We start from the raw sequence: 15,465 nt of genomic DNA on the forward strand, positions 1-15,465 counted from the left end.
TCTTAAGTGAGATGAGCGCACAACCCTAGAGTCTGGCAAGACTGGCCCATACGGGCAGGGGTACCTTTACCTTTACCTAAAGTGGGCAGCCGAGTGCCCCTAGTTAGCATGGGTTTCTGCATTTTAACAGCTTTAGGATAGTGTTAAAATACCACGTGAAAATTAAGAGCCAACTCCGAAAGGTTCTTAAAAAATTGTGTTCTAGTATTCATGTTTTTTACTGAAAGAATTACCATTTAAAGGAAACAAAGTAGTATGAAGAAAAAAAGGGGGAAATGGGGGGGGGGAGAGAACAAAGATGTGTAAAAGAAGAGGGGGCGGGAATCTTCAAAAATGCAATGTAATATACTCCCATAATACATTCTTAAATAAATTGATATAGTGTTATTATCTTAATGCATATATAAACGTTAATAGCCTACGACATTCAAAATGTTATCATATTTATCCAAACAAAGTATATCTGTAAGCAGACCGTTCGTAAGTTGCAAGTGCTGTCTGGGGAAACCCAGCCAGATGGGTCGGGTATAAATAAATTATTATTATTATTATTATTATTATTATTATTATTATTATTATGTCAATCCATTTATTCAAGGCTTTCATAGTCTTCCAATTCGTCAATATCACTCTTAATAATAATAATAAAAATAAAAATAATAAAAATAAAAATAATTATTTTTCCCCCCGCCCTCCCCAGCCAAGACCGGGCTCAGGGCGGCTAACACCAGGTAAAAACAACTGATTCAAATACAACTTAAAAACAAGATTAAGTACAACATTAAAATGCAGCCTCATTTTAGTAGACACTCAAATCAAAAACTTTTTGGGGATGAAAACGTCAAATCTTCACCAAGGCCAACTATCCAGACTGGTCCTACGTGGGCCAGAAAAAACCCAGGGAAGTCCACATCACAGAAGGAGAAAGGAAAATGGTTACCATTAGGGCTCGTAGAATTTTTGGTGTCCTGTTGTTAATTTCCATACTGCAGGTATATCGTTCGAAAGAATATTCTCTGCTGAGAGATTTAACTTTTTCTGCACAGTCAGAGTTATACAGTTCCGCACTTCCTCCTAAAACTTGTTAATTATATAACTCTAAAATGTTATTGTGAGTTTCCTTCCTCTCCCCTAGCTGCCTTCATGCTTAACAGCTGCATGACAGACACAGCCCACAAGAGCAACGTTTCCATGTTCTTGGGTTTCTAGCTGAGGAAGAGCCATACCAGTTGGATTTCTGCCTGCCCACAAAACTTGGGGGATTAAAAAAAAAAATCAGTCTCAGCCCTACCCTCTTGTTTAGGAGACTGTAGTAGCTATTAGCTCACTAAGGCCCCGTCTGCACTATGCATTCAAAGGACTTCATTAGCACTTTCTACAGTCACGGTTTCTCCCCGAAGCATCCTGGGAACTGTAGTTTGCTAAGTGCAAGTGCTCTTGAGGTTTAGCAGGTCCGTGTGGGTAAAGTCAAATAACCTGCTCCCAACCTGCTTAGGGCAGGAATAGGGGACCTGCTGCCCTGCAGATGTTGCAGGACCCAACTTCCATCGTCTCCAGCCAGGCTGGCAAATGCCCAGGGATTATGGGAGTTGTAGTTCAGCAGCCTGCAGGTGATTGACAACATGAGCTCTCTGGTCTGTGCTGAGAAAGAGCTGGGAGCGGGGGCTTATTCCATCTTGTGCGCCAATCCCCTTATCAATATGGCAGCTTCTTTCCCCATGGCTCAGAGCTTTCCAAACCAGGGTGGATTTGATTTAAATCACTAGTCAGTAAGACTTGATTTGAAGCAAGTATAAACTATCTTGTCTGTCTATATAAATCGACAGAAACAGTGCTGGCTAATGTAGTCCCTTCCCTTTTGGGGATGGTTTTTTTCTTCCCCTTCAAACAGCCAACAAGAAGAAGGAGAAAGAGCGCCCTGAGATCTCCCTGCCTTCCGACTTCGAGCACACGATTCACGTTGGGTTTGATGCCGTCACAGGCGAATTCACAGTAAGGAGAATGGGGGACAGCCGGGGTGAGGGGTGGCAGCGAGAGATATGAATGGAAATGGTGGACGGTTCTTACCTGTTGTGCTGATGGATATAAATTGCAGGCCATCGGTGATCTATTTAGTAACTGATGGTTGGGGTATTTATTTTCTCTCTACCCAGCGATTCATTCATGGGCCTCACCGTGGTGTCTTGCCCTTGCTCTTTTATCCTCACAAAAACCCTGCGTTTTAGGGCTGGGCGATACCTGGTTTTCAGCACTGCAATATTATCACCAGCGGTATACTGATAACGTCACGATATCTGAAATAAGGATACAGCTTTGTAGAGGTATCAGCTGATTTTTGCATAGCACACACACAGAGCGTGATTCGCACTATATTGCCATGTTCAGACCCAGAAACCTCCCCCCTAAATAGATTCACACTTGACTCAAATTTTGGTTTTTGGCAGAATTTAGGCCACAACTTTATTGATTACAGAAAGTGACTGGTTGCATAGGCTCTGGTTCAACTAGCTCCCTGCCATGCAGGTAGCGCTGACCCAGGGTTCCAGCATACGTCAGCCAAGGGTGAACACCTGGATAAGCGGAAAGCCGGGAATAGGCTATCTCCGCCACCCAAATGTCCCCCTGGACTCAGGCATGGGCACGACCCCCTCACAGGCAAGGTCAAGCGCAAAGCCCTAAAAGTAGGGAGAGGTGGGCGGGTGTTCCGAATGCATGCTCCGAAAGAGGAAGCTCTGGGTGCTGTGCATGGGCATAAATAGGTCCCTCGAACCGTTTGGACTGCATCCCATTGGCCAGATTGCACCCAGCTACGAGGGACCTGTTTCTTCTTGTTTTCCTCCTCCAAAAACTAGGTGCATCGTATGGTCTGGTGCATCTTATAGAGCGAAAAATACGGTATCTCCCAGCCCTACTCTGCGGTTCTTAATATTTAACGCTGTATTGTTTTTAACAATTGATTTGAAGCCGCCCAGAGTGCCTGGGGAAACTCAGCTAGATGGGCGGGGTATAAATAATAAATTGTTGTTGTTGTTGTTTATTACATTCTGCTTTGCGTGCAGAAGGTCTCAGGCTCAGTTCCTGGCATTCCCAGCCAGGGCCGGGATTTCTCCCCATTCAAAATCCTGGAGAGCTGCTGCCATTCAGTGCAGACAGTACTGAGCTATATGGTCTGACTCTGTGTGAGGCATCTTCCCGTGTTGCTACAAAACTGTCCTCATGGCTGCGCTGCTTGTCGTCTTCCCAGGGGATGCCTGAGCAATGGGCCCGCTTGCTGCAAACCTCCAACATCACCAAATCGGAGCAGAAGAAGAACCCTCAGGCCGTGCTCGACGTCCTAGAGTTCTACAATTCCAAAAAGACCTCCAATAGCCAGAAGTATATGAGCTTCACAGGTAGGTCATGATGAATGGATGGATGAAAAACCCTTGCGTGCACAGGTAGTCAGGTGCACTTGGTCAGCTTTTACTTGGCTTGCCTGTGGGGTATTTGTTGTTTTTTTTGAGACACCAAGAGAATTTACACATATCCTGGCTACAAATCGACCTGCTGGATGTTCTGGTGGTGTTATTTATATATATATGTGTGTGTGTGTTAGGAGGGTTAAGGTAAATTCAATAGTACAGTCATACCTTGGTTTTCAAACAGCCCAGTTCTCGGACATTTCGGCTCCCGAAAGAACGCAACATGGAAGTGAGTGTTCTGGTTTTCGAACGTTCTTTTGCAAGCTGAACATCCAACAGGGCTTCCTGCAGCCAATCAGAAGCCACGCTTTGGTTTTTGAACGTTTTAAGTGATTAAAAATGAGATGGTAGGTGCTCTCTTCTTGGTGGTTGAAGCAGGTCTGTTTTTGCCCTTCCTCAATGTGATGTTTAGGGACACTGGTGGCACTGTGGGTTAAACCACAGAGCCTAGGACTTGCCGATCAGAAGGTTGGCGGTTCGAATCCCCATGATGGAGTGAGCTCCCGTTGTTCAGTCCCAGCTCCTTCCCACCTAGCAGTTCAAATGCACGTCAAAGTGCAAGTAGATAATAGGTAGCGCTCCGGCAGGAAGGTAAACGGTGTTCCCAGGCACTGTTCTGGTTCGCCAGAAGCGGCTTAGTCATGCTGGCCACATGACCCGGAAGCTGTATGCCGGCTCCCTCGGCCAATAAAGCAAGATGAGCGCCGCAACCCCAGAGTCGTCTGTGACTGGACCTAATGGTCAATGGTTCCTTTACCTTTTCCTTTAATGTGAGAAGTCTTTGATGGGGGACTAAAAGTGTGTAACCCTTATTAATTTAAAGTATTTTTACCCCACTCTGCAGCCAGAGCAGTTTGCAGTGGTCAGTTCTATGATGCTCTCTGCCTTTGGCCTAAAATGAGAAAAACAGCACAAAAGGAAAAGGGATAGGGAGGGAGGAGGAAGAAAGCAAACTCCAGCACTAGCTCTTGGTTACAAAGTTCTTATGGAGGAAAGGTTGTTCTGAAACGAATGGCTCTGCAGATTTAGTCTCTTTGCCTTTTCTGTTGGTGACTTTAGAGAATTGGTCTTCAGTGGTTTGATTTGGATTGCCTTTGCTTTTCATTTGATTTCATGTGTAGGGGATCTGAAAGGTGTTCTGTTTTTCTGTCCCCTTCCAGATAAATCTGCAGAAGACTATAACTCCTCCAATACACTGGTAAGTCTAAGTTTAGTCTCGTAGCTATATTGAAGGCTGCAGCCGCAGGCAGAGTCAGCGCTAAAACCAGGAGGCTGATATGTCCCTAACTCAGGGGTGGGGAATCTGGGGTCTGCAAAACCACCTTGCTCAGTGGTTCCTAAGCACCTGGCAGTGCCAGTGCCACAGAGCCAGTGTGACATAGTGGTTTAAGAGCAGTGGACTCGTAATCTGGTGAACCGGGTTCGATTCCCTGCTCCTCCACATGCAACTGCTGGGTGACCTTGAGCTAGTCACACTTCTCTGAAGTCTCTCAGCCCCACTCACCTCACAGAGTGTTTGTTGTGGGGGAGGAAGGGAAAGGAGATTGTTAGCCGCTTTGAGACTCCTTCGGGTAGTGATAAAGCGGGATATCAAATCCAAACTCTTCTCCTTTAGAGAGCCAGTGTGGTGTAGATGTTAAGAGCGGTCGTCTCGTAATCTGGTGAACCGGTTTCGATTCCCTGCTCCTCCACATGCAGCTGCTGGGTGACCTTGGGCTAGTCACACTTCTTTGAAGTCTCTCAGCCCCACTCACCTCACAGAGTGTTTGTTGTGGGGGAGGAAGGGAAAGGAGATTGTTGGCCGCTTTGAGACCAAAAAGCGGGATATCAAATCCAAACTCTTCTTCTCTCTTCTGGCAATCTGCTGGTTGTTGCATGCTGCCAAGCCCTATCGTCATCACTTGGAATGCAGAACCTGTGTGACGCTTTCAATATTGAGGGACTCCAGTTTGCATGTGCCCCAGATAGCATGGCAACATCTTAGGGAGCCAAAGGTTCCCCATTAACCCGCATCACTACACCAAATTTTCTTCTTCTTCTTTGGCGATCCCTCATAGCCGAGTAATACTGTCTTCCATAAACACGGTTTTAACAATGAGTCCGTAAGTGACTGTGGAGGCCAATTCTGGATCCACACATCCTTCCACAGTGGGGACATTGGTTTCCGGGTGGGAGTTGATCATGGTGAGGGTTTGCCAAGCGTGCCTTCCTCTTAGCTTGTTTCTCCCTTTCATCCTGAGTTTGAATGTCTTCAAAGTCCATGACACCTTTGGTAAAGGCTGATCTCCAACTGGAGTGCTCGCAGACCAGTGTTTCCCAGTTTTCAGTGTATATGCTACATTTTTTTTTATAGATTTGCCTTGAGAGAGTCTTTAAACCTCTTTTGTTGACCACCAGCATTACGCTTTCCATTGTTAAGTTCGGAATAGAGCAGTTTCTTTGGAAGATGATAATCAAGCATCCACACAACATGACCAGTCCAACGAAGTTGATGTTGAGGAATCATTGCCTCAACATGGGTGATATTTGCTTCTTCAAGTACACTGGCATTAGTTCGCCTGTCTTTCCAAGTGATATGTAGAATTTTTTGGAGACGCCATTGATGGAATCTTTCAATTTTCTCCCGGTTGAAGTGCAGAGTGTTTGAGGACCGCAACATTCGTAGGGAAACCAAAATACTCATTTACAAAGCTATTGTACTACCAACGTTACTGTATGCTTGTGAAACATGGACCACTTATAAACGCCATCTCCAAATACTTGATGGCTTTCAGCCGAATGTGTGAGAAGACTTTATGTCCTGTTCTGAAGGGAAAGGGGTGATAGGTATGTGGAGTTTTGGATTATCTGTTGCCCTGCTTCCCAGTTTGTGTGAGATTAGGTCCCTCCGATGTCACTGGCATAAAGAGAGCATTGTGATAGGTGCTGTTGCATCAGGGATGGGGGCCTGTGGCACTCGGGTTGTGGCTCCCATCATGTCTGGGGCTGGTGGGCTTTGGGGCCCGAGAGGAGCTGGAGAGAAATAGGCTCCCCATCCCGGCATCACATCTTCGTTTTCCAGCCTCCACCTCTCCCATCCCACCGTGGCAGATGTGCAAGTGAATGGGTAATCTCCTTTAAGATACCTTTTCTGTGCTACCCCAATGGTGGCCATAGTATACCCACCTTCTATTTCGGCCAGTTTGCTCACTTACACTCACTGGAGGCAGTTGGAGGATGGATGGTGGCTAACAGATTGAGGTTGAATCCTGACAAGACAGAAGTACTGTTTTTGGGGGAGAAGCGGCGAGCAGGTGTGGAGGACTCCCTGGTCCTGAATGGGGTGATTGTGCCCCTGAAGGACCAGGTGCGCAGCCTGGGAGTTATTTTGGACTCACAGCTGTCCATGGAGGCACAGGTCAATTCTGTGTCCAGGGCAGCTGTCTACCAGCTCCACCTGGTATGCAGGATGAGACCCTCCCTGCCCGCGGACTGTCTCGCCATAGTGGTGCATGCTCTAGTTATCTCCCGCTTGGACTACTGCAATGCACTCTACGTGGGGCTACCTTTGAAGGTGATTCGGAAACTGCAATTAATCCAGAATGGGGCAGCTAGACTGGTGACTGGGAGCTGCCGCCGAGACCATATAACACCGGTCTTGAAAGACCTACACTGGCTCCCAGTACGTTTCTGAGCACAATTCAAAGTGTTAAACAGCAGCTCAAGAAGTTTGCTTCCCCTTTTAAAAAGTTCAGGTGAGCCTAAGGGCAGAGGGGACGTGAAATGAATCTGAAGTCAGGGAGAACCGGCAGGGCTGGAAAAACTGTTTTGCAAATTGGGAAGTTGATCTAGTTTTGCTACTGTGGTTGTTGTTCTGTTCTTACTGGAAGAAAGGAAAAAAACCACACACACACACACACAAACACACACACTCGAGTTGAAATCGAAAACAAGTGCAGGAAAAATAGTAGGCATGATGTAATTGCATTAAAACTATCTCTTCCAAAGAACGACTAAAATTAGACATCTGTATTTAACACCTACACATTCATCTGGCTTCCTCACTTTGGAGAGATCGTGCTCATTTTTCTTCTGCCGAAGATATTGTTGTGGACTCTCCTTCCTCAGAGATTTTTAAGCAGAGGTTGGATGGTCATCTGTCATGAGTGATTTAGTTGCGATTCCCGCACTGTAGGAGGTTGGAATAGATCATGGGTAGGCAAACTAAGGCCCGGGGGCCAGATCTGGCCCAATCCGTCCCACGGACGGGCCAGGAATCAGTGTGTTTTTACATGAGTAGAATGTGTGCTTTTATTTAAAATGCATCTCTGGGTTATTTGTGGGGCATAGGAATTCGTTCATCCCCCCCCCCCCAAAAAAATATAGTCCGGTCCCCCACAAGGTTTGAGGGACGGTGGACTGGCCCCCTGCTGAAAAAGTTTGCTGACCCCTGGACTAGATGAACTTCGGGGTCCCTTCCGACTCTACAATTCCATGATTCTATGATATCCTGCAAGGCAGCGGAGATATAGGATCAAAAGCCCTCCTTAAAAATGTGGATTTATCAGGGACTGAGGGAAGTTTTAACTTCTCCCTGTCTTCCCCAAGTGTTCCAGAAATAAGTTTTCTGCAGGAGCAGCAAGGTGCGAGAAGTTGCCCAGACACTTTCTGCCACCTTCAAAACTCTTTTCAAGACTTCAGTAGAGGCGACATCTTTCCACCTGGCCCATCTACAAGAATAAGCGTTTTATTGTTGTTTAGTTGTTTAGTTGTGTCCGACTCTTCGTGACCCCCTGGACCAGAGCACGCCAGGCACTCCTGTCTTCCACTGCCTCCCGCAGTTTGGTCAAACTCATGCTGGTAGTTTCGAGAACACTGTCCAACCATCTCGTCCTCTGTCGTCCCCTTCTCCTTGTGCCCTCCATCTTTCCCAGCATCAGGGTCTTTTCCAGGGAGTTTTCTCTTCTCATGAGGTGTCCAAAGGTATTGGAGCCTCAGCTTCAGGATCTGTCCTTCCAGTGAGCACTCAGGGCTGATTTCCTTCAGAATGGATCGGTTTGATCTTCTTGCAGTCCATGGGACTCTCAAGAGTCTCCTCCAGCACCATAATTCAAAGGCATCAATTCTTTGGCAATGGAAGTGGTCCAGCTCTCACTTCCATACATCACTACTGGGATGCATTTTATTTGTCAGGTAGAAAAGGCATGTGGCGTTCTTATTACCCAGCAGGTGAGACAGCAGCGCTTCCTGAACAAAAGAAGTCTGGGGAGAGCGAGCGAGAAAGTGCCCAGCGAGCGTTTTGATAACCGGAGCAATCAAAGCAGTTGGCGTGGGCCGGCGGCCAAAGTGTCCTTCGTTAGCATGGCAAAAGCACGTTGCTGTGCCAACGAACTGCCTTTGATGTCGTCTGGTGGTTTTTCTAAAGAGCGAGTCTGGGGGAAATGGCTTCACTCTCAAGCGCGGCGGTGGCAAACAGTCTCTTCCCTCCCCTTGCCCCCGGCGCTTCCGTTTTAAAAATAAATGGCTGTTTATAAATTATAATAACCACCTGAAGTTACGGGAAGGTTCAGCCTTTTGGAAGCACGGGTCTGATTACAAAACATCACAAATGGTTGCCTTTTCTTTGAATAATTTAATTGGCCGACCTGTCTCTTTCTTTGTTGTTGTTGTGTAGTCTTTTAGTCGTGTCCGACTCTTCGTGACCCCATGGACCAGAGCACGGCAGGCACTCCTGTCTTCCACTGCCTCCCTCAGTTTCGTCAAACTCATGTTCGTAGCTTCGAGAACACTGTCCAACCATCTCGTCCTCTGTCGTCCCCTTCTCCTTGTGCCCTCCATCTTTCCCAACATCAGGGTCTTTTCCAGGGAGTCTTCTCTTCTCATGAGGTGGCCAAAGTACTGGAGCCTCAGCTTCAGGATCTGTCCTTCCAGTGAGCACTCAGGGCTGATTTCCTTCAGAATGGAGAGGTTTGTTCTTCTTGCAGTCCATGGGACTCTCAAGAGTCTCCTCCAGCACCATAATTCAAAAGCATGTCTCTTTCTTTAATATGCCCAATTTATAGCCTTATCCATACATGCAGTTTCACAAGCCGCCAAAAGACGTTCCTTGTGGAACGGACTCTCTTGGGATGTTGTGGACTCTCCTTCCTTGGAGGTTTTAAAGCAGAGGTTGGGTGGCCATCTGTCATGGTTGCTTTAGTCGAAATTCCTGCACTGCAGGGGGGTTGGACTAGATGACCCTCGGGGTCCCTTCCCAACCCACAGTTCTGTGATTCTTTATAGACGACACAGATACTGTCCCTTTTTTCCAAGACCACCTTTGCTGCCACCAAAATATTAAGCGTGAGTATCTTCTTTGCTCAGTCCAGTCTGGGTGGCGGCCTGTTTAAGATAATTCTTGAGTCACCCATGCTTAAATTCTTATGAGTTACCTGAAAGATTTCTGAATTGCATTCCACCAAGGGACCTTGAGCTTTGACCACCTAATAGGATAGGATGGGATAAGGACTCGGGTGGTGCTGTGGTTTAAACCAGTGAGCTTCTTGGGCTTGCCGATCAGAAGGTCGGTGGTTCAAATCTGTGCGATGGGGTGAGCTTCTGTTGCTCTGTCCCAGCCCCTGCCAACCTAGCAGTTCGAAAGCACACCAGTGCGAGTAGATAAATAGGTACCACTGCGGCAGGAAGGTAAATGGCGTTTCCGTGCGCTCCAGTTTCTGTCATGGTGTCCCATTGAGCCAGAAGCGGTTTAGTCCTGCTTTGCCACAAGACCCGGAAAGCTGTCTGTGGACAAACGCTGGCTTCCTCGGCCTGAAAGCGAGATGAGCGCCACAACCCCATAGTCATGTTTGGCTGGACTTCACTATCCAGGGGCCCTTTACCTTTTTACCTTATAGGCTGCAAATCTGCAACATTAGCACTGTACTTTCCTACCATCTACGTGTGGGTGGGCAAACTGCAGCTGTGCAGCACAATGCGCCCTCTCTCGAACCCAGACCCCTTTCAATGGACCATCCTGTTCTCTTGTCAACTATGCTGATAATGCTTCCGGCTTGCTCTGGCCCCGCCCACCATTGGCATGCGGCCCCCGAAAGGCTTCCAATAGAGAATGTGGCCCTCGGACTCAGGAACATCCCCCACCCATGATCTAGTAAATTGACCTGAAATACATTAGCTTTTGTAACATCGTCGATAGAGCCCTGTTCTCTTAATCTCCGGGTAGTGGGTTTGAGTCCCACGTTGGGCGAAAGATTCCTGCATTGCAGGGGGTTGGACTAGATGACCCTCATGTTCCCTTCCAATTCTATGATTCTAAACATTACTTCCTTCAAGGTCCGCAGTCTCCCCCCACCTCCTTTCTTTTTTTTAAAGTGTCTTCTTTTTATGAGGAAGAAAGAAAACAGGCCGGCTGGAGTTTGCCAGCAGGAGAAAAACTGATTAGGAGGAAAGTTTGGCTTTCCTTGGCAAAACAGTTGTCCTTATCACGCAGTTTGTACATCAGTTTTGCCAGTTCCGCATAGTCCATCAATTTCTCTTGCCACTGTTCTTTTGCTGGGGTTTCTTCATTCTTCCATCCTCGTGCTATTAAGACTCTTGCTGCCGTTGTCGCGTACATAAATATGTTCTTGATTTTCCTTGGCAGGTCTTTTCCTACAATCCCTAAGAAAAATGTTTCTGGGTTTTTTTTTTACAAATGTTAATTTAAACATTTTCTTCAACCCATGGCCTGCTATACATTTCCATCCAGATACAGTATGCCCACAACTTGCACGCAGGTTCTGGGGATCGTGCCTGCAGCGTCTAATCAAAACACATTAGGTTCAACGGCGGGTGGGATTGCCAAAGCCTTTTCCCCCCAGATGCCCGTCGCTTTTATAATATTCTTAAATTTGTTTTGCACGAGCGTGTGAAAGTCAAGGCGCGCAAGTTAAAACGCGCTGAATTGAGAGCTTGCCGTGGTTTTGTTTCCCTCCTCCTAAGCGCCTCTCTTTTCCATGCAGAATGTGAAGGCGGTATCCGAGACCCCCGCCGTGCCCCCTGTGTCGGAGGACGAAGATGATGAAGACGATGCTGCCCCTCCCCCGGTCATCGCTCCCCGGCCCGAGCACACGAAGTCCGTAAGTTGAAGTTTCAAAGCGGCTGGGCTCCCTCTTGAGTAAAGGCACTGGGCCTTCGGAGAATTGATTCGGGTGTCTTCTGCCCCACAAGTATAATGTCGTTCTGGGTGAAGGGTAGGCCTCTATCCATTGCATGAACGGAACCATAATAATAATAATAATAATAAATTATATAAATTATGAGTAGGGATTTGAACTCTGCCCAGCTCCATCCCTGAAGCGCAGCTCCACTGCTTAAAAGTGCAGATTTATGTTATTCAGTAGCTGGCTAGCCAAATGCCTGAAACTTGGGTCTCCAGCTGTTTTTGGACTACAATTCCCATCATCCTTGACCACTGGTCCTGCTAGCTAGGGATGATGGGAGCTGTAGTCCAACAACGGCCAGAAACCCAGGTTTGAGAAACTCTAGACCGGCGGTTCTCAACCTGTGGGTCCCCAGATGTTGTTGGACTACAACTCCCATCATCCCTGAGCTCTGGCCTTGCTAGCTAGGGATGATGGGAGTTGTAGTCCAACAACATCTGGGGACCCACAGGTTGAGAAAGGCTGCTCTAGACACTTTCGCTAGCAGGGTATGAAAGCAACAGTCTGGACTATCATCGCTCCAGATTCAGAACAACATACGCCTGTCCTAAGTCACCGCTGAGTTCTGTGACCTGCATATAAAGATGCAAATTGAGCAAATATACTTTTGCATTTTAAGGCAGGGCACTGAAACCTTCCCTCAAAAAAGGGAGGCACCATTCAGCTGACTCTCTGATTCTACAGATGCTTTAAGCATCTCTCCCCAACCATAAAAAGCTTGTATTTTTCTTTTTCAGAACGGAGTTGGGATTTTGCACTCAGTTCTCTATTCCGTGCTCTCACAGTATCACAACATTTTTAGCATGTTGTTAAGAAAGTCTCCTTTAGGAAAAAATCTCAGCTTTTGCTATGGTAGCTTGAGAAGGGAGGTTCAGTTTGGGCCTAGAGACAGGCTCCACTATAGGAAGCCAGGCTGCAGCTTGTAAATTCATTGTTGTTTTCAGTGCGAATCTCCCTTTGCAGATGTAAAGTACCGTATTTTTTGCTCCATAAGACTCACTTTTTCCCTCCTAAAAAGTAAGGGGAAATGTGTGTGCGTCTTATGGAGCGAATGCAGGCTGCGCAGCTATCCCAGAAGCCAGAACAGCAAGAGGGATTGCTGCTTTCACTGCGCAGCGATCCCTCTTGCTGTTCTGGCTTCTGAGATTCAGAATATTTTTTTTCTTGTTTTCCTCCTCCAAAAACTAGATGCGTCTTGTGGTCTGGTGCGTCTTATAGAGCGAAAAATACGGTAGTCATCACCTAGATGTCACTCCTAACCGCACCTCCTTACTAATCAAGCCATTTTCAATAGCCTAGAGGCTCTTCCCAGCAGATCCCAAAATCTATGTTAATCTCCTTTCCCACACAGATATACTTCTAAAAGCCATTTTTGCAGACCTATTAGGCCAGGTATGGCCAAACTTGGCCTTCCAGCTGTTTCAGGACTACAACTCCCATCATCCCTCGCTAACAGAACCAGTGGTCAGGGATGATGGGAATTGTAGTCCCAAAACAGCTAGAGGGCCAAATTTGGCCATGCCTGTTTAGGCCAACTCTTTTAAACACCCACCCACTGGATTTGCAGTTTTGGAGTCACTTTTCACAGGGCTGCAGCACTGTGTACTGCAGTGGTGAATCTCAGGAAGTTTGGGACTAAGCGAGAACCTCCTTTTTAGCCGCTTGTAGTGTCTGATTCACCTCAGAACTATTTACATATCTATTCTACCTCCCCTCCCCGCAGATATACACCCGGTCGGTGATCGAACCCCTTCCTCCAGCCCTGACCCGAGACGTGGCCACCTCTCCGATCCCATCGCCTTCCGAAAACAGCACGACCCCTCCAGACACGTTGGCGAGGAGTACGGAGAAGCAGAAAAAGAAACCCAAAATGACAGACGAGGAAATCTTGGAGAAATTAAGTACGTCTTCTCACTGCTGGGTTTTTCAAATGGAACCTCAGGGAAATGGATATATTTCAGGTCGCCTCACACTGTGAGGTTGTTGCCACTTGACAACTGCACTCTTCTCTCTCTATCTCTGTCACACACACACACACACACACACACACACACACACACCACACACACATTCTCCCCAGGCTCCACATTGTGCAAAATTTAGCACTTTCACGACACCGAAGAGATGTTTTCGTTCTTAAAAGAACCCCACCTTTCTGAATCCTCTCACAATGGTGTCAGCTGGTGGGTTCAGCTTCTTCAAAGGAGGAGAGATGCTCTCTCTCTGTGTGTGTTTGTGTGTTAGGTGTGAATGTCAGAGCCACCCTAGAAGCTCCTTTCAGTTTCCAAACCCTGGGATGTGTGAGGCTGTATTCTAGCCTTGCTGGCGAATGCAAAAACATTTCATATGCAAGAGTGGCCCTGTTGGATGGGAACAAAGCCATCCTGTTTTCCAAAAGTGGCAAACCAGACGCTTCGAGAAAGCATTCTGGTCGTGTGCGAATGCAACAGCCCTCTCATTGCTGCCTGTTCTCTGACCCACACCTCACTCCTTGAAGCTATATATTTTGGAAAGCATACTATGGCCCAACCTGGGCATTTTGTTTAGCCTGCTGGTAGACCTGTCCTTCACATGACATTCCCTCTATTTCAGATGTCCGGACAGTGAGCGCTGTTCCTTATGACGCCAAAATGCATTCACGCCCATGCGCAAGAGAGAAGTACAGTGGAACCATGGTTCTCAAACTTAATCCGTTCTGGAAGTCTGTTCCAAAACCAAAGCGTTCCAAAACCAAGGCACGCTTTCCCATAGAAAGTAATGCAAAACAGATTAATCCGTTCCAGACTTTTAAAAAAGACCCCTAAAACAGCAACTTAACATGAATTTTCAGTGGTTGGCACTGTGGGTTAAACCACAGAGCCTAGGACTTGCCGCTCAGAAGGTCGGCGGTTCGAATCCCCGCGACGGGGTGAGCTCCCGTTGCTCGGTTCCTGCTCCTGCCCACCTAGCAGTTCGAAAGCACATCAAAGTGCAAGTAGATAAATAGGTACTGCTCCGGCGGGAAGGTAAACGGCGTTTTCGTGCGCTGCTCTGGTTTGCCAGAAGTGGCTTAGTCATGCTGGCCACATGACCCGGAATCTGTACTCCGGCTCCCTCAGCCAATAAAGCGAGATGAGCACCACAACCTCAGAGTCGGTCACGACTGGACCTAATGGTCAGGGGTCCCTTTACCTTTAACATGAATTTCATTATCGAACGAGACCATTGATCCATAAAATGAAAGCAATAAACAATGTACTGCGGTCACACAATCAATTAATCAATCAGTAGCTGAACTGGGTTCCACACAGTCACAGTCACAAAAACAAAAAAGATCCGCAAAAACGCAAAATAAATAGCAAAAACAGACAGACCTCAGTGTAACCCTCAAAACGGAAGTGTGGCACTCAAATCGGAAACGTAACACTCAAAACGGACCACATTCGGCTTCTGCAAAAAGTCCGCAAATCGGAACTCTTAGAGTTTGCAGTGTTTGGGTTGCGAGTTGTTTGAGTACCAAGGTGTTTGAGAACCAAGGTACCACTGTATTTGCAGACTTTGATGAAGCCTAGGGTTTGAAATCAACAACCTTTAGAGCGTCCCCGTCCAAAAACACCCCACAGACAACTTGCTCGGTATCGTAGAATTGTAGAGTCGCAAGGGCCATCTCTCCCATCTATGAGACATATCTTATAATTTCTGTTCATATGTCTTAGTTGTAGTGGATTGGGATCAGCACGGGACTCATATATACCCCGTATATAATGCATATTTGTGTTAGAATTCCTGCTCCATGATTGCAGTCATGGGATTTTTGCCTATCACACGACATGGTATGTTTTGACTCC

The 15,465-nt window shown here is 47.0% G+C and overlaps 1 protein-coding gene across 2 annotated transcripts in view; it reads left to right on the forward strand.

Annotated features, from left to right (window-relative positions):
• PAK1 (p21 (RAC1) activated kinase 1) overlaps window positions 1-15,465 on the forward strand; it is a 101,262-nt gene that overhangs the window by 65,852 nt on the left and 19,945 nt on the right. For both annotated transcript variants that reach the window (XM_083609937.1, XM_083609938.1), the window contains 5 exons: window positions 1,892-1,992; window positions 3,245-3,392; window positions 4,622-4,659; window positions 11,438-11,554; window positions 13,362-13,539. In XM_083609937.1, the coding sequence (XP_083466063.1) occupies window positions 1,892-1,992; window positions 3,245-3,392; window positions 4,622-4,659; window positions 11,438-11,554; window positions 13,362-13,539 (582 nt within the window). The remainder of the gene's footprint in view (window positions 1-1,891; window positions 1,993-3,244; window positions 3,393-4,621; window positions 4,660-11,437; window positions 11,555-13,361; window positions 13,540-15,465) is intronic.

This window comes from Podarcis filfolensis (assembly GCF_964270895.1).
Source record: "Podarcis filfolensis genome assembly, chromosome: 4".
In the NCBI taxonomy this organism is placed as follows: domain Eukaryota; kingdom Metazoa; phylum Chordata; class Lepidosauria; order Squamata; family Lacertidae; genus Podarcis; species Podarcis filfolensis.